Source organism: Suillus paluster, assembly GCF_016628075.1.
Source record: "Suillus paluster strain FC165 chromosome Unknown EDB91scaffold_2, whole genome shotgun sequence".
NCBI lineage: Eukaryota > Fungi > Basidiomycota > Agaricomycetes > Boletales > Suillaceae > Suillus > Suillus paluster.
The window spans coordinates 322,401-338,191 of record NW_024537562.1 but is presented as its reverse complement, the minus strand read 5'-3'; the positions used below and the strand labels follow the sequence as shown (position 1 = coordinate 338,191).

The window sequence follows — 15,791 nt, the reverse complement described above, 5'->3', positions numbered from 1 at the left end:
ATTTGTGTACGAATATGACAGATCTTGTCCTCGCACTGTTCCGGTCGCTGATCTGATCGATGGATGATTATCGCGTCCCCTGAGATGGAGCTTGCTTCATCTTAAGTAGGCGTCACATATGCCTTGTCCGAGCTTGGACTCGTCTTTCACGCAAGTCTAGATTGAGTCTAGATGTAGTTTGATTTTCGTTCCTTCTAGGCATGCTTCTGTAGATTCAAAATTCAATGTAAGCCAATCAGAAAGGATCCTTGGTTCCATCTCGTTACTCACCTAGGTTCCATGCACAGCGGCCGCGGGGTGGAAAGGAAGACCTAATTCTCAATTATTTTTTTGTTATTCACTCTCCGTGGAGCCGCGAAATTTGGTCAACGTTCTGACAAAACGTTGGTGTTTTGACATCATAGAGCGGTTTAGGTAGACTGCCCACGCGAGCCGTTGTTTGTGTCTATGTTTTGGACCTCGTCAATATTTCTTAACCTATAACCTCTACCATCACTAACAAGTACTATTTATTCCATTCTATAGACATGCCACAGCATACCCAGGCGCGATCTTGGGGTACTCGTTTTGACTCATTACTCTCCGCTCCTCTCTCCCCCACAGAAGACGCTAATGTCACCCCTCAAGACGGTCCCCTGACCACAAATGAGGCATGTGACGACTCTAAGAAGTCTGCAGACAGGATCGTTCAAGATGCTAGCATTTTCATCGGAAGGTACGTTATTTAGACACAATATTTCTCTCATGCTCATCATACATTTTTTTAAGTCTACCAACTAATATTGACCATTTGGAGCTAACTCGTATGCTCTCTGAGCACCTTTCTGATCATCCAGAGGCACAGACCATCAAGGTCGTTCGTGACTCAAAGGGTGGTACCTGCGCATTCATCCAGTGTCAGGTCCGTCTTCGCTGATCAATGTTCTGAATATTTTCCGATGCTGCACTCTCACCAGGATGCCGAGACAGCAGCGATGCTAATTACAAATTTGCATTCGTCGGTCCCTAAACAGTTTATGGGGCGTTACTTACGCTATGAGCCCGCGCGAGCCTTGAGAACGCTACTCATATCCTACCGGTGAGTTTTAACGGAGACGCGTTCCCACAGGTGCATATATGCGCTTAAATATGCGCATACATGCACTTATGGTCAGTATTCCTACTTCTGACACGGTTTCTAGTACTCCACGACAGTTTGCGCCTTCGTCAGACACCAAATCGGGCTTTGGCGACCTTCGAGACAGTAAGCCTATTGATCTTGACTTGCCTTGGGCGATGAAAATTTCTAGGGTTCCCGGTTCCCGGTAAATTTTATTCTTCGGTGGCCATCATTCTCTTTGACGAAAGTATATCACCAGGCACCTGTCGATCTTGTACAACTCGGATGCGCGTGCGGCAGCGGAGCATGAAGGCCTTCTGCCTCTCGACGATCGGGAAGCAGATGAATCTGGAGCGTATTTTTACCCCCTGCTTTACAACGCCGAAGTACTCTTAGCCTAGCTTGTGATTGGGACCGTGGGTTCTAACTTTGCCCTAGACTCTGAGGAAGATATCAGCTATTTTCGGGGGCATCGAACATTTTGTCCCTCACGAAGTCGAGTCAGGTGTTCAGCAAGCTCCCCACGATGCACCCCGCTCTGTAGAAATGGAGACGGGGTGCTGGGAGATCAAATGGCGCCATCGCGATGACTCCGTTGGCGCTCTGATGGTGAGTTTACGGGGCTACTCAATTATAGTCATATATGCTGACACGCAGCTGCTAGACTCTGCGTCGAGTCCCTCACCTGACCGTGACATGGGCTCACCATCCAGCTCACCCACGTCAGTCAATGCCATACTATGGCGCGCAGCCTGTACATACTATCCAGCACCATGTTACTAGCTTTGCGCATATGGCCCCATCGCGGTTCCCATTTCTAAACCGGGTTTCATCCGCAGATTCACTTGTTGCCTATCATCCTGGCATGGAACCGACTTCATCGTCGGTCAGCCTCGGCGACATCTCGCGTAATTTGAACCGAGCGTCTACTGCGTTGTGCGATATGACCTGGTCGTCGCAGAATGTCGCGTTGGATACGAAAGGGACGACACCAAAACGTCCTCGAGCTCTGTCCTTGAGCCACAGGCCATCAGGTGTGGACTTGCCCGAAAAACACTTTCCGCCCATCACTGAGACAGTCCGTGAACGAGAAACGAGGAACTATTGGAGCGACCGAATGGAGGCTGCCGACGAAAATCCGAGGCTAGTTATTATTTTCCTTGGCAGCGAATTTTAACTGAGCACAGCTTACTCTGACAGCGTGACGCCCTTGCCTTCAATGATGGGTGTGTCGGACGTTGCGAGCTCTCCAGCGCATTTCAATACACTGGTTCACCAGGAGGAATTCTACGACCTTGACGTTGGCATTCCTCCGACCCCCGAGTTTGGAACCTCGCCTATGACCCCGAAAACTCCAGGGTCTTTGATACCTCGCACTCCTACCACCGGAAGCTACTTAGGTGACTTTCAGACCTGCTCTCTACCTGAGCTCGTCACAAAGAATGTCTTGCAATGGGATGAAAAGCGCCCAGGTCCATTGGATCCTACTACCATCTTCGTTGGAGGATTGGAGATGTACGGTCCGAACGCCTGGGACGAAGAACGCGTTCGTAACTTGTTCTCAAGGTATGGCGGTGTGGAGAACGTCAAAGTCATCCGGCCAGGTAAGGTTCGACTATTGTACATCCTCCCCTCAGCGATAATTATCTTTCCAGTCAACAAGCGTTCCGCGTTTGCCTTTGTCAAGTTCAGCAACAAGGATTCTCCCGCCCGTGCCGTTAGTGAAGAGGTTCGCTCTAACATCTCCGCTCCGATTCCCGGACTAATCCATTTGCAAAGCACAACCGGATCGTTGACGGACGCCCAATACGTGTCCAACTCCGTGACTGGAACCCTCCGCAACGCACGAATTGGAGATCCAACCGTAACCGCGGGCGAAATTTCGAGGGGAGCATCGTCCGCCATGACTCAGAACCGTCCCTCGTCTCCAGTGACGATTTCCGTGTGGATCATAATCTTCGACAACCAACTGCGATCGCCCTGCAAGATAGACTGCAAGAGTTGAGCATCGTCCACGAGACAGCCGCAAAAGCTTCGCCGCTCGACGTCGAGCAGTCAGAAGAAAAGGTTGATGTTCCCTCTACACCTCAACAATCTTCCTCTTCAGTTGCGGATGACGAACAGACTGTCAATTTAGATGACACTGTCTCGCCTCAATCCGCTTCCGTTACACCTTCTGCATCACAGACTTCAGTGACATCTGCCTCTTCCCAACATGTTGCCTATCCAATACCCACCATGGGGTACTATCATCCTCAAGGATGGGTAGCTGGTTTCCCTCCCTATCAAATGCAGTATATGGGGACGTACCCTGGATATCCTCTTCCGCTACCAATGAGCCAAGCGTTTTCGTCGACTAGTGGAGCTGATGCTCGTGGAACACCTTCAGGAACACCTGCTCCGTTCGTTCCCCCAGGCATGTATGCTGTACGTTTGTTATATCTCAGGCTCCTCATGCCGCAACGCTGACGTGCTGTTCAAGCCATTCATTCCATATCCGTATCCTGCTAGAACACCTGTGCGAGAGCAAGGCCAGGGACAGACCCCCGTCGCAACCCAAGCGCCACTCATACCTACGGGGTTCATTCACGGAGATCAGGGCATTCTTGTCCCTGTTTACCCTCCAGACGCTCTGAACCAATACATGTCCGGCGCTCAAGGTGAACAAGCTTCGACCTCCGCAGAGGCTGCCCTCGCCCCGCCCCCAGCTCACCCTCCTAATTCATGGAGGTCGTATCTTCCGCCTGCGTTCACCCCTGGCATGCCAGTACCACCAGGGATCCAGCACCCAACCCCAGGACCTTTTCCGGTGATGGGTCCACACGGTTGGATGCCTAATCCCTCATTCGGCATGAACCAGCACATGCAAGCCCCATTAAATGTCCCTCTAGGTTCCGGTAGTGCACCTATGCTCCCGATGTTTGAGCAGCACAATATGCCTCCTCGGCGCCACCATCGCAGGGATAATCAGTCCAATTTCAAGAATGGAGGTCGCGGACACCCTGGGCGTTACCCTCGCGGATCGTTTCCGCCAAATGCACCAGTGATGAACGTTCGCCCCCCTCCGGGACCTGCCCACTTCACCAGCTCCCAACGAGACGTGCAGAGTGGTCCCGAATGGAACCATTGGGGTAGCCAGTGATTACATCAGCTGACATTTCTCAAGTTAGACTTCTCTGTACACAAGCATTTTCGTTCTATCTTCCTTTCTTCAAGCCAATTATCCTAATATATACATACTTTTTTCGTCTCCTTTACCCACCATCTTTTTCACCCAGCTAGACAACTAAAACGACATTCATTCATCCATAGATTTCGCATCATGTTCAGTCATATTCTCATTGTTACTCATTCATCTCCCACTCCTTAGGTCGTCACTGTCCTTACTAGAATCATTTGTCCTGTAATATATGATATTCGAGTATGTAGAATACGTCTGCGCCGAGGATTCAAACGCCACTACAAGACTAGTCACTGGTCGTCAATTGCCCGCAACCAATTTCCCAGCTCCAGCCAAAACGCTCTCTGCCGTCTAGAACCCCACCAAAAAGGAGCGATAGAAAAATGACTCGCATTTTCTAATGCATACACACACCAGATGCCAGGGTACTGGCCTATCGCTATGTATCCTCTTCGAATGATGTCCGACAGAATGCGGTACTGGTGTAAGACATTCAATATTTGTCCATGCCTTATTATTTTATGTACGCACCTGCATCCGAATGGATGAAACTGCGAAAATACAGGGACAACGCCATCGTTTTCCCAATAAAAGTGCTCACAACCGGTGCTGTCATTTCCGGGGGACGAGCTGGGACACCCGGAGTCTGTATCACGTCTACCGGAACTAGACACTGAAGCGACTATCGCTGGAGTAGGTTGGAGCACCGAAAAGTTGAACGACGACACAACGAGAGACGAATAGTACAGAGGCGAAATAATGTTCACAATAGAAGCTCTGTAAGATCTGTCTCGTTCTGTGTGGCGCTGCGGTAACATGAGCATCGTGAGCGCAGATGGAATAAGAGTAATCTCATACCAAGGAAGCAGCGTATGACCTATAGAACGTCCTTTGATGGGGTTGACCTTCCCCAATCATTTCCCGTTCTTCCGCTGCCTGGAAAGTCGCATCGTATGGAGTAGCATCCCGGCTCTGTGCCCAGTCGCTTTTGCAGAGCTGTTGCCACAGAGAAGGAAGAGACGCGTCCCGATATGACAGACGGCGTGATTCAGCATGCAAATCCAGTGCTGCAGGAAGGAGAGGAGACAGATAGGATAGGATATGAATAAGTTTAGATAAAATATCACCAGCTGAGAACGGGCGGACAGCAGGCGGTGAGTCGGTACGTTCTCCCAGAGCGTACACCAATTGAGTTCCTCGAAACGGCGAAGAGACTTGACGGAATGAGGAATGGCGTGCGATGTAGCGCCATGGAACTCACCAGCTGTTAAGGAAAGCACCATGTCAGGGTGTCCACGGTCTCCGAAGAAGCCTGCCGCCATGAGCGACTGCAACTTGACGATGGTAGGCCCTCCCTGTTATCATTTGAATCGTCGTGAAAGAGAAAAATACCGAAATGAATGACTTACCATAGAATGTCCCAAAAAATGCAACGGGTTATCGAGCGACCAGGAAGGGTATAGAGCGACCTCTACAACCCGACCATACCGCTGGTGACCGTAAGCTTCGGCATGGTCTTCTCCGTAGTCAACTATGGCAATGAAGTCGATATTAATCGCGAGTGCTCTGAAATACGCAAGCGACCTACCTGTACCACCGAGCAGTGCGTAGAATAACTCGCATGCCCTGTCATGCAAAGAACTTACTGGCCCGACACTTCGAAGTAAACATCAACTGCCGGTCCTGTTACATCCGCTTCGACTTTACTCACCTGGCAAACAAAATTCTTCGACTGGGATTCTTACTTCCCTTGTTAAGGTATTCTGCGCACTTGCTCCCCATAGCAGCGCCTGCGCTGCCTAGGAATCCTTCCACGATCACTAGTGGTATGGGATCATCAGCCCTTGCTTTTGATCCACTTACGTTTTCTGGCGCGACGACATAGTGGTCCATGGGGACTTGGGAATAAAGTTGGAATAAAGCACCGCCCAATTGGAGCCGCAGATGAAGCGTATCATCCCATTATTTATTCCGTTTCAAACGGGGAGCGGGGAATTGCGTCAATACTGCAACAAGGACTGATCAGCCCATTGTTTGGTCTCATGCTGCTTAGCCAAGCGGGAATGGTAGGAGAAAACTGACTACTTATTCCGAATCAACAAAAGAGCCCAAAGCATATATGGCCTTGTGAGACTTGCACGAGCCATGATATGTCGTTCTTCAGCTTTTAAGATATACACAAGGCGTTATACAGGGCATTGTTTATACTTCAGTCTCTTTTGTTGATTCGGAGTCATACTCATCCACGTCTCACAAGCGATATCAAGTGATATGTACTCATGTCAACAACACCCTAAGTCTGTTGGAGAAGTGCTGACGAAGGTTCAGCAGAAGGGAACGCGATAAATTACAACCGCAATGGTAGAACAGACAAGAAGAAACAGGACTAGAGAGAGACGCGTCATAATTGTAGGTTGAATTTAGGTCCGCTAGTCCCGGAAACGGTCGGACCGCTCTTGTCATCACAACTCACGATAAAGGACCGACAGTCGAAAGACTACATATTCCTTCTATTTAATCTGCGTAAGGGAGACTAAGCGATACCGTACGTAGTCTGACCGTAATTAATACTCAGCTTGCGCGTAATATAATGAACTATGCATTGCTAGTATCCAGCGCATCCTGTAGGCTTTTCACTGCGGAAAGGATACCCGGCTTTGCTTTACAATCACTGAGCGCCTCGTATATCCGATCCACCAATCGAACAAGGCTCGCCGCATCATATCTTGCTGTCTGCGTTTTCAGGAGATCGAGAGTGTACGTGACAATGCCAGGCAGTGCTTCCACTGATTCATCCTCAAGGTAAAGGTCATTCCAATACATTGCTGACCACGCTCCTTTGAGTAGACTCCACCATTCCTGCTCAGATATATTGTCCGCAAAGCCAGGGCTTTGATAGTCATCCGAGGCATTCATCCGTATCAATATGCCTGCAAGATAATAAGGATGATGCTTGACAGGCGTCGACGAATCGGAGGAACAGTTCTTGATGACGTGGCCAAGTAGAGATATGCATCGTTCTATATGACCGGCTTTTCCTAAATGAGCACGCCAATCACTTTGCTTTGCCAGTGTGAAGATCAGCCGCAGATAGCAGTCATCACGTCCGGGATTAAAAACAGCATCTGGTTCATCATCAGATCGCTGCGGTGCGATAGGTTTGGTTGTGGTGAACAGAGCTGGCGCGAGTTCCGTTAATATCTTCTCCCTGAATTCTCCCTCCGGTTGTTCGACTATGTCGACTAGTTCCAAACGAGCGTCAAATACGGCTCGAAGGGCAGCGTGACGAAGCCGGGATGGTTTATCTGCTTCCATGGCGAAGATGATCGAGTCGAGGTAATTGTCTCGTCTGGTGGGACTTCCTAGACCCTCGCATGGCGCTCAATGCGAGCAGCGCATCTCCCATGGCGTCAAAGTCCCTCGCTTTGGACTTCCGAAAGTGTACCAGGAAGTCCACGAGCCAATCAAAGTCTTCCGGAGTACGCTGGGCATCGTTCCAGTCGAAAACACCGTCCCAGATCAATGCAACATCGCTTGGCTTCAAAAATCCTGGGCAGCCAGTCACGATAGCGAGGCGCAAGGGCAATGCGTGCTTCGTCTTCGTGATCTTTATCCAGAGTTGTAGCGTACTGGGCGAAAGATGCTTTACAGCACTCAAGACCCCAAGGAAGACCGAGGTCATGCCAATGAGACCACAGCTCCAAAACATCCCAATCAAAGTGCATCATGGCAGTCGGGGGAAGGAGGCTCTGGATAGTTTCATCGCAAATGACGTGGTGCAAGGCTCTCCCGCACGCAAGGGCTCTTTGACGTGCCGAGAAACTGACCTGGACACCAGCATGAAAGCACGCTTTGAAAGTGCTCATCAAGCGCGAGCATATAGTTGGCATGTGCAGTTCGGGGGTCCATTTGATGGTGGGCAGTAGCCAAGCGACCGAACTGATCACCTCTGGATCTGTGGAAGTTTCGAATATCCACTTCATCGATGGTGCATCAGGGAGCGTTTCCTCGAGTTCTCCAGAGTCATATGACGACAACGTCTCATCGCTCCCATTCATACGTCGGTCTTTGACGCGCCTATATACGCCCTTCCAAAGCACGCGGATAACTGCTGAAATAGGGGTTTGGAAAGGACACTGCAGCGATTTCAAGGAGGCGACGATGATGAACCAATAGAAAACCAGACCGAACGCCGTTGACACGATTACAGCGATGGCTAGATCTCCCTGCTGAGACCATACGAAAGCTGAGATAGCAACCCCAAATAAAAGGAGCGAGATCTGCAGTAAGACGGGGAATGATTGCAGCACAGCGTGAAAATGCCATGCTTCCAATCCGTCTAACTTTTGTTGTCTTTGCTTTCCGCGATCCTCAAGGGAACCATGGATATTGTTCGATTTATAATGGCTGAGCCATTGTTTGCCGAGCACAGCCCCGAAAGCAGCCAGAAGGCTGAACGACAATGCAACATATGCCAAGCCCTGAAACCATGTGCCATTGGACGAGTTTGCACCTGATGTAGTGGAAGATGTGACGGAATTATTTGGGGAGGTATTTTGAACGATCTGCAACAATAAGGGGGTCGTGGAATTGGGCTGCATGGCAATGATAAACGCGGTATTAATAGCGGAGAAAAGACCGGACTACGATGCCCTCTCAGTCAGATGAATGCATCAAATTTATTCAGTAGCTTACGAAAATGAGTACGATGTCCATGTCGCTGTTGTTCCGCTCTAAAAATTCGTCATCGTGCTCTTTGGCAACTTGGCTGTATGTCGCCCAGAACCTAGACCGTACGTCCTTGTCTCCTTTTTCCACGATATTTGAGTCCTGTAGTGTCTTGAGAATTTGCAGCAGAATTTCCCGTGTTCTAATATTGGAGATTAATCAGCTGTTCATTATCCACATCAGGCGCATAATGTACCCTTGATCTTGTGGTAGTAAACTTTGTCGTTGAGATTGTTGAGATAGCTGAGGTACTGATAAAGCAGGAGGTTGTGGAATATCCTTCCGGATAGTACTACTTGATGAGCCACTTGCATAGGCTCGGTCAGACGACGCCTTTTGGACCAAAAAACCTCACTCACAGCCTGGGATGATTCCGACTGTCATCTTGCGAGGTACTTTGACTTGTTAGACCGCCTTATTGACGCGACCATGATTAGAACAGGAGAATCGCGTTCTTTATCGCTTTAACGGCCAAATGGCAAGTTAAATGCACGGTCACGGTGGTGAATGCAGTGCACTGAGACCGCGATAGATATATAGAGGCCGTGAAGCGGATTGCGAACGCATGTATCCATGTAGAGCTTGCTGCCACAGCGTAGCGCCTCGAGTTGATAGCCAGCACGGCGTGCGCTAAGAGCGGGAGATTCAATAAGCAGCCTAGGCTGTAATAGCGTCCAAGTACTAGACGGACAAGCGCTTGGGTCAGGGTCTGACATAGTTCTTTGCCTTCATTGGCACAGGGGAGACCCAGGGAAGTCGCATTTATAAGGACATGCATCCCCGAAGGTCAGGCAGCACCATCATATCAGATAACGGACCTAATGTACGACTGTACCTGAGTTCCGCGTGTAATACCAATCCTCCCGTTGGCCAGGCCTCACCTAAGGCGCTCGAGAATATACCAAGGTCAGGGTCATCGCGGGTCTAGCCGGGCCATACAGCGATCAACAAGCCCCTCCAGCTTGTGCTGATCCAACGTGTATGAACGAACACAGGCGCGAAGAAGACTAGTCCCGGCACTTCTCCGGAAGTGTCACTGCGCGGCGCGGCGCAACAAGAGTCGAAATTGAGCGCGGACATTTCTGAACGATGGATTCGGATAGAACCCGCAATAAAGAAGGAACGGCGGTCTTCCTTCTATTCGGTCTGGCTATGGCAGGAGACTCAATAGAACCATGATATCGCTGATGCGGCGGAAGAAATATCATTAAGTACGAGTAACTATTCGTCCAACGCATTGTCCAAGCAAACAGTTCGCGAAGGGTCGTCTCGATAATTCAAATGAGAAAGGTATGTATCGTGGGCAAAGGGATATAAACGAGAGAATGCATGGCAGATGGCATTAATGAGGCTGAAATAATGCGATATGTAGGTGATAGATAGGGTGGTGTGCGGTCATAAATTGTCGTCTGCATGGAAGTGTCAGTTCGATGTCAAGATGTCAGACAGAACGGGCAACATCTACGCACGCACATGATCATGGAGTCGATACAAGTCGTCAGATTGAAATTAGCGACCAGAGGCCTTTAGGAATGGATAGATATCGAATTAGGCGGGTGTAGAACGTAATTCCAGCGTCGTACACTGATGACACCAGTTAAATTAGGGACGTTCTGACGATCCACGTCTGATCTCACCTTTTACAAACAAACGGGTGTGGTTTGACGACGGTGACAGATGCTAAGGTCGTTTATTTCCGGAAAACCAAGAAAGATGCACGCTGCCCACACCCGCGATGTAGACTTTGGCACGCACACGACACACCTGGTAAGAATAAAGTTAGTTCCTCCGACAGTAGGACGACTGTGGAGGTTATTTACAGTTTCTGCGACTTCAGCCTTGTGGAAGTTCACATGGAGATCGCCGTTAGGCATCCTCGTGATTTGATCCACTTCGCCAAATGACTAAAATTAGGGCAAGAGTCAGTCACAAGAAATTGAACTCGAGGATGTGATGTCAGACCTGACACCACTTTTGAGCGGCCTCAAGACGTTTGACGTCATTGCGCGCGATACCAGCAATGACCAACTTCTTCTTGGTGCTTCGCGACTGACTGCCTATGGACGATAAAGAGACTCTCGGAGCATGGCTTTTGCCGGTGTACACAATGCGCGGTCGCGTACCGTCTGGCGCTTCCACAAAGATATTGGGAAGGTTACTATCCAGCGGGGTCCTTGATTTTGGCGAGAAGGGTAACCGAATCGTGCTTGACTTCCGTGCCAAGGTGCTTGGAAAACCTGGTGGCTGGGAGAGCTCTGGTTCAGATGCAGGCGACGAGAATGACGTCGGAAATGAGGAACTCGTGTCAGTTTTGAAAAGGGATAGTGAGGACGTCACGGCCTTCTGGGAACGTGACCTCAAAGATCCAAAGAAGTTTGATTTTTGGGGAGTTAATGGGGGCACATACGATGCTCCATCCTCATACATGATGTTGGTGGATGGGGTTGCGTATGAAGAACTCGTGGTTGTTGAGGACATGCTGGGGCGAGAACTACCTGGGGAGTCACGAGTACTGGAGTGTGTATCGACGTCTGAGAGGGACACGAAGTGCCCCAACACACTCGGTCGCCACCGCCACGATGAGGGGTTCGAATGTATACCACGTTCCTCCGACCGAGCTTCAGCCACAGGATGTGACGTCTGAAGGCTTAAGGAGCGACTGTGATGATAAGGATTGATCGCCTCCGAGTTGGAAGTGACATGCGAGCGCTGAAACATTGACACACGTGATGGACTGTGAGACGTCGAAGATACGGCGGGGGAAGAAGATATAACTGGTTGATGGAAGTGATGCTGAGATGGAGGGGTATTAAGCCATATGGTTGATCGGTGACTTGGACTCATAGTATCTGCAAGCGTTGGTGGGCCATGTGACCCCTTTGAAATTTGAGACGACCTATCTAACACGTGTCATGAACGACGCACCTTTACATCCGTGGGCTCCTCAGGAGGGACATATTCTTGCACGTCGCCGTCATTGACTACGACATAATCATGCATACTTCTAGCATCATCCATGCTTCGACGAACAGTAGCTGGGCTGAGATGAGGGTACGCCAAGTAAGGATTACACTCAGTTCCAACGGTTTCCGTGTCAGCAGAAATATCCAGCTGCTGGACGGTGGGGGATTCAACCCGCAAATCCTCCAACCATTTTGACAGGCGACTTGAGCGGCGACGAAGGGTTCGGGTGTGAGGCTGGGTGGTAAAGACATCATCGTCCCCGACATTGGGGCGAACAGACGAGCTTATCCTGCGGACAGTCATGCCTGATGATTGGGAATCAGGTCTCTTCTCGGGGGGATCGCCTAGAGGGGAAAGAATTATGGAGATGACTTAAATATCAACAAAGGTGACACGGGTCGTGTTATATGTTGCAAAAATTACATACTTGAGTCGGTAAACGGCCGTACGCGTGCGGGCGGCTGAGCGATGTCATGGGCTAGAGGGGAGGTAAGGAACCTGGATGTAAGGATGGGAGTCGATACGGAGCCGAAAGACAATGGACGATCTTGCATTGAGCTTAGACCGTGGCTACAATGGGATCTGAATCAGGCCTCGAGGGTAAAAAAAAATACAGAGATCGTTAGGATGAGCTTAAGAGGTAAAAATTTAAAGACGGCCTCGAGAATGAAACTGGTCGGAGGCGATGGATGGGGTATTAGATGGTCGAACTCATAAAACAAAAGCAAGGGATAAACGACGGGAGGACCAAGACCAAAACTCGAACATGCTCACATTCATATCGGCTTGTTGAACGGGAACGTGGCAAATCTTACGAGACTCCTCTACCGAACCTTCAGTTCTTCCACCCGGACTCCGAAGTTTCAGGGAATCCGAAGTACAGTCCCAAAAAAACATACCAAGGAACAACAGACTTGCAGGGCTGTTCTTCCCCATTCGCATGTGGGGGATGCGAGCCCTCACGGCTAGTTATGGCCGATCCGCGGTCACGGTTTATATATGTCGGTGTCGGACAAGTATACTACTTTTTGACGATATGTCAGCGTACGTACTTATATTAATCTACTTATATTACGGTCCTCGAGTCTGCATTTTTACCTTTTTCGCTTTAGCTTGAAATGAGCCGAGGAGGCCAACATGTCTCAGGGTAACAAAACCTTTTACTTGGTGTGTCGATATCGGTACCACTCGGGAGATTGAAGAACCAAGCGATTGATTTACAGTGTGAAAATAGTACAACCTACTTAAGGCTGGTGTGTAGGGTCATTACAAGGCCGTTCGTCGTGTGAAGGAGCTTCACAGCAAATGCAGAATCACAGTGCAATATTAATGTCATGTGTTCCGATGGTAGAATGTGCTAGTGATGTTCAATGAGTATGATTTGCTGCTGACCTCTCGCTGATCAGATACTTATCTAGATAAACTTCAATCTCCCCCGAGGAAGCCGTGTCAGCACGCGCAAGGTATGACCTGATATACATTGACCAGTATCGGGATACACTCTAAGGATACACCATCAACGGTATACAAGTTCGTGTCTGCCTGCATAACATGCGTAAGAAGTACTAGAGATGACGGTCTAGTGACATACCTGTTGAGACTCTTTACGCCGAGTTGCTCACCGGCGCGTGCTCTACCGATGACAGCGTCGATATGAGCTTCTCAACAAGCACACTTAGAATTTTCGCGGACGATGTCTCCTGATATCGTTGCAAAACTCCAAAGGAACGAAGTTCGCTGGCTTCGTCGTGTATTCCATCAGTGGCCCCTGGATCTGTCGACTCGGCAGCATCCAACAATGTGACCAGCTCCGTGTCGATAGGCATACTGCCGAGGAATGGCACCCCTTCTCGTCTGGCCATTTCTGCACCTCCACCTGTAGAGAACACATTGCTAACCTCTCCGCAGCATGGACATACATATCCACTCATGTTCTCGATAAGTCCAAGGACAGGGAGTGCGACAGCTCGAGTAAACGAGAGACATTTCATCGCATCGAGTAGCGCAACTGCCTGCGGAGTGGTAACAATGATGGCGGACAGCCGTGAGTGCACCGGTGCAAGATGTTCGATCAGCGACAAGTGCTCGTCAGATGTTCCTACATATTAATATCAGCTCGAGATGATCCCGTCACGCCACAGGATATCTAACCTGGAGGTGTGTCTACGACGAGGTAATCAAGATCTCCCCACCTAACATCGCTCAGGAATTGCCTTATCATGGCGTTCTTCTTCGGCCCTCTCCAAACTACTGAATCCCCCTTCTTCTTTAATAAGAATCCGACGCTCATGCACGCAAGCCTGGGTTCACCATCCCCACGCGCATCTGCGTACACAGGGACCCATCCATCGCTGCTCTGGTGCACACCATGCCCATCCAGACCAAGCATGCGTGGTATTGACGGACCGGTAAGATCGACATCGAGAATCCCGACTCGAGCATTGGAAGAAGATGCATGGAGGCTGAGCGCAAGCTGAGTAGACACAGAAGATTTTCCGACACCACCTTTGCCCGAGCACACTATGATAACATGTTTGACTGACTTGAGTCGTCGCGACACAGGTGTTTCTTGGACGGCCATGGTGGAGTTCCGACGAGTAGATCTTTCCGTTAGTATTACGTGATTACATAAACCCATCAGTTAGTGCCCCACAAAGTTCCGCTCTACATTTTTGGCCACCCTGCTTTGACCCTGCTCCCTGAAGAATGTGAGGCAAATTTGATTTACCTAAGTCTGGCTACTAGGTAGACACGTCAAGAAGCGTGTCACACCACAATGGTGGGCAAATCAGCGGTCTTTGGACTCCCTTTTGAGGTATGAATCCGCTTCACGTGTTCTAGGCTTGTTCACACTCCCTGTCCTGCTAGATTTTCTGATACCGTCACCCAGTCGACCTGGTACATCTTACTCGGGTATCCAAACTATTACGTTCGTTTCTGCTCAGTCGTTGCAAAGCAAAGTCAGTATGGACAGGAGCCTTGAAACACGTCGACCGGCTACTCCAGTACCTCTCATACCTTTCCGAACCCGTGTGTGCAAACCTATTATTCTGGGCGTTTTGTCATGTATGCACATGTCTGTCTGCATAAATTCCGCTGAGCCTTGTGTTGGGCGCGAAGATAATACCAACAGACCGCCGCTCGTTGTGGCTTTGCGCGCCGATGTCAACGGACTTAATATGCAGTACACATTTGTGATCAATGGATAGCCTGTCGATGAACGTCCTATCGCCATCGTAAGCAGGTCAATTCACCAGGTAACGTATAAAATTCCTGATAATTTTCTGGATGTATTGGACACGAATAACTTCAGTGTCGCATCTGCAAACTCAAGAGCCTCGGATTTGGAGATGAGTTTGAACTACTGCAGTTGGATGCCTCGGTATTAAAAGAATTCGACAACCTTGTCGTCAGATAAGACTAAGAATCGGATGATTATTGTACGTGTGTAACATATATTTGGTGTCTATACTGAGGCTCCAGAATTTCCTGCAAATTAGGAGAGTTCGCTTATGGTCCTCCAAGACCGTTTGAGGCGTCTTTCCGTTTTTATGAACGCTATGACCCTACGCATTCATAAAACCACCTGGGGTTGGGTCAGCGGAGGTCCTTTGTGGGCGCGCCGACTCTCTACCTCCCTTGTTGATAGCCTGGAACCTTCATGATCACAAAGCAGCTTGCAGATCTCGTTCGCTTGCAACTGTGCATCGACGATGATGTTGACCAAATGTTGACCTCCTCAAGCTCGCCGCTTCAGTGTTCCGCTTCTCCAGTTGTCAATTATTTCCCCGCGTGCTACAACATTTGACGAACCCTAGG

The 15,791-nt window shown here is 49.5% G+C and overlaps 7 protein-coding genes across 7 annotated transcripts; 1 reads left to right on the top strand and 6 right to left on the bottom strand.

The window, feature by feature from the left end:
- Positions 1–320: 320 nt before the first annotated feature.
- Positions 321–4,406, top strand: EDB91DRAFT_255420 (uncharacterized protein). Its single transcript, XM_041326611.1, has 11 exons — positions 321–715; positions 769–901; positions 957–1,078; positions 1,182–1,304; positions 1,359–1,485; positions 1,538–1,708; positions 1,764–2,242; positions 2,300–2,703; positions 2,755–2,828; positions 2,879–3,526; positions 3,582–4,406. Exons 1-11 carry the CDS (start codon positions 528–530, stop codon positions 4,239–4,241), a joined length of 3,129 nt encoding a protein of 1,042 aa, XP_041183540.1. The 5' UTR covers positions 321–527; the 3' UTR covers positions 4,242–4,406.
- Positions 4,407–4,570: 164 nt separating this feature from the next.
- Positions 4,571–6,173, bottom strand: EDB91DRAFT_1233663 (alpha beta-hydrolase; the record flags this gene model as incomplete). The annotated part of the gene is made up of 7 exons (XM_041321121.1): positions 4,571–4,790; positions 4,812–5,086; positions 5,139–5,494; positions 5,542–5,635; positions 5,690–5,811; positions 5,869–5,936; positions 5,992–6,173. 7 exons carry the CDS (start codon positions 6,171–6,173, stop codon positions 4,571–4,573), a joined length of 1,317 nt encoding a protein of 438 aa, XP_041183539.1.
- Positions 6,174–6,875: 702 nt separating this feature from the next.
- Positions 6,876–7,595, bottom strand: EDB91DRAFT_1242061 (uncharacterized protein; the record flags this gene model as incomplete). The annotated part of the gene is made up of 1 exon (XM_041322150.1): positions 6,876–7,595. The coding sequence occupies one exon, from the start codon at positions 7,593–7,595 to the stop codon at positions 6,876–6,878; it is 720 nt and encodes a 239-aa protein (XP_041183538.1).
- A 1,097-nt stretch (positions 7,596–8,692) lies between these two features.
- EDB91DRAFT_1029179 (uncharacterized protein) lies at positions 8,693–9,083 on the bottom strand (the record flags this gene model as incomplete). Its single annotated transcript, XM_041312687.1, has 2 exons — positions 8,693–8,923; positions 8,976–9,083. Coding segments are annotated over 2 exons (339 nt in total), but the record flags the coding sequence as incomplete, so codon positions are not given.
- Positions 9,084–10,688: 1,605 nt separating this feature from the next.
- Positions 10,689–12,275, bottom strand: EDB91DRAFT_1042848 (uncharacterized protein; the record flags this gene model as incomplete). The annotated part of the gene is made up of 4 exons (XM_041313023.1): positions 10,689–10,772; positions 10,829–10,912; positions 10,971–11,885; positions 11,934–12,275. The coding sequence occupies 4 exons, from the start codon at positions 12,273–12,275 to the stop codon at positions 10,689–10,691; spliced, it is 1,425 nt and encodes a 474-aa protein (XP_041183536.1).
- Positions 12,276–12,359: 84 nt separating this feature from the next.
- EDB91DRAFT_255281 (uncharacterized protein) lies at positions 12,360–13,018 on the bottom strand. The gene is made up of 2 exons (XM_041326609.1): positions 12,747–13,018; positions 12,360–12,542 (listed from the first exon to the last, which is right to left on the bottom strand). The coding sequence occupies exons 1-2, from the start codon at positions 12,912–12,914 to the stop codon at positions 12,444–12,446; spliced, it is 267 nt and encodes an 88-aa protein (XP_041183535.1). The 5' UTR covers positions 12,915–13,018; the 3' UTR covers positions 12,360–12,443.
- A 150-nt stretch (positions 13,019–13,168) lies between these two features.
- Positions 13,169–14,578, bottom strand: EDB91DRAFT_1095741 (P-loop containing nucleoside triphosphate hydrolase protein). Its single transcript, XM_041316958.1, is given in 5 exon segments — positions 13,169–13,507; positions 13,519–13,521; positions 13,533–13,536; positions 13,548–14,070; positions 14,124–14,578. The coding sequence occupies 2 exon segments, from the start codon at positions 14,551–14,553 to the stop codon at positions 13,577–13,579; spliced, it is 924 nt and encodes a 307-aa protein (XP_041183534.1). The 5' UTR covers positions 14,554–14,578; the 3' UTR covers positions 13,169–13,507; positions 13,519–13,521; positions 13,533–13,536; positions 13,548–13,576.
- Between the last annotated feature and the right edge of the window lie 1,213 nt (positions 14,579–15,791).

Excerpts from the sequence above, each read along its gene's own strand:
- EDB91DRAFT_1095741 (XM_041316958.1), bottom strand. The coding sequence starts at position 14,553 with ATGGCCGTCCAAGAAACACCTGTGTCGCGACGACTCAAGTCAGTCAAA. Across the intron at positions 14,071-14,123 it reads CGTCGTAGACACACCTCCAG|GAACATCTGACGAGCACTTG; the intron begins GTTAGATATCCT and ends ATTAATATGTAG.
- EDB91DRAFT_255420 (XM_041326611.1), top strand. The coding sequence starts at position 528 with ATGCCACAGCATACCCAGGCGCGATCTTGGGGTACTCGTTTTGACTCA. Across the intron at positions 716-768 it reads GCTAGCATTTTCATCGGAAG|TCTACCAACTAATATTGACC; the intron begins GTACGTTATTTA and ends CATTTTTTTAAG. Across the intron at positions 1,709-1,763 it reads ACTCCGTTGGCGCTCTGATG|ACTCTGCGTCGAGTCCCTCA; the intron begins GTGAGTTTACGG and ends CGCAGCTGCTAG.
- EDB91DRAFT_255281 (XM_041326609.1), bottom strand. The coding sequence starts at position 12,914 with ATGCGAATGGGGAAGAACAGCCCTGCAAGTCTGTTGTTCCTTGGTATG. Across the intron at positions 12,543-12,746 it reads TTCAACAAGCCGATATGAAT|CCACGGTCTAAGCTCAATGC; the intron begins GTGAGCATGTTC and ends ATCCCATTGTAG.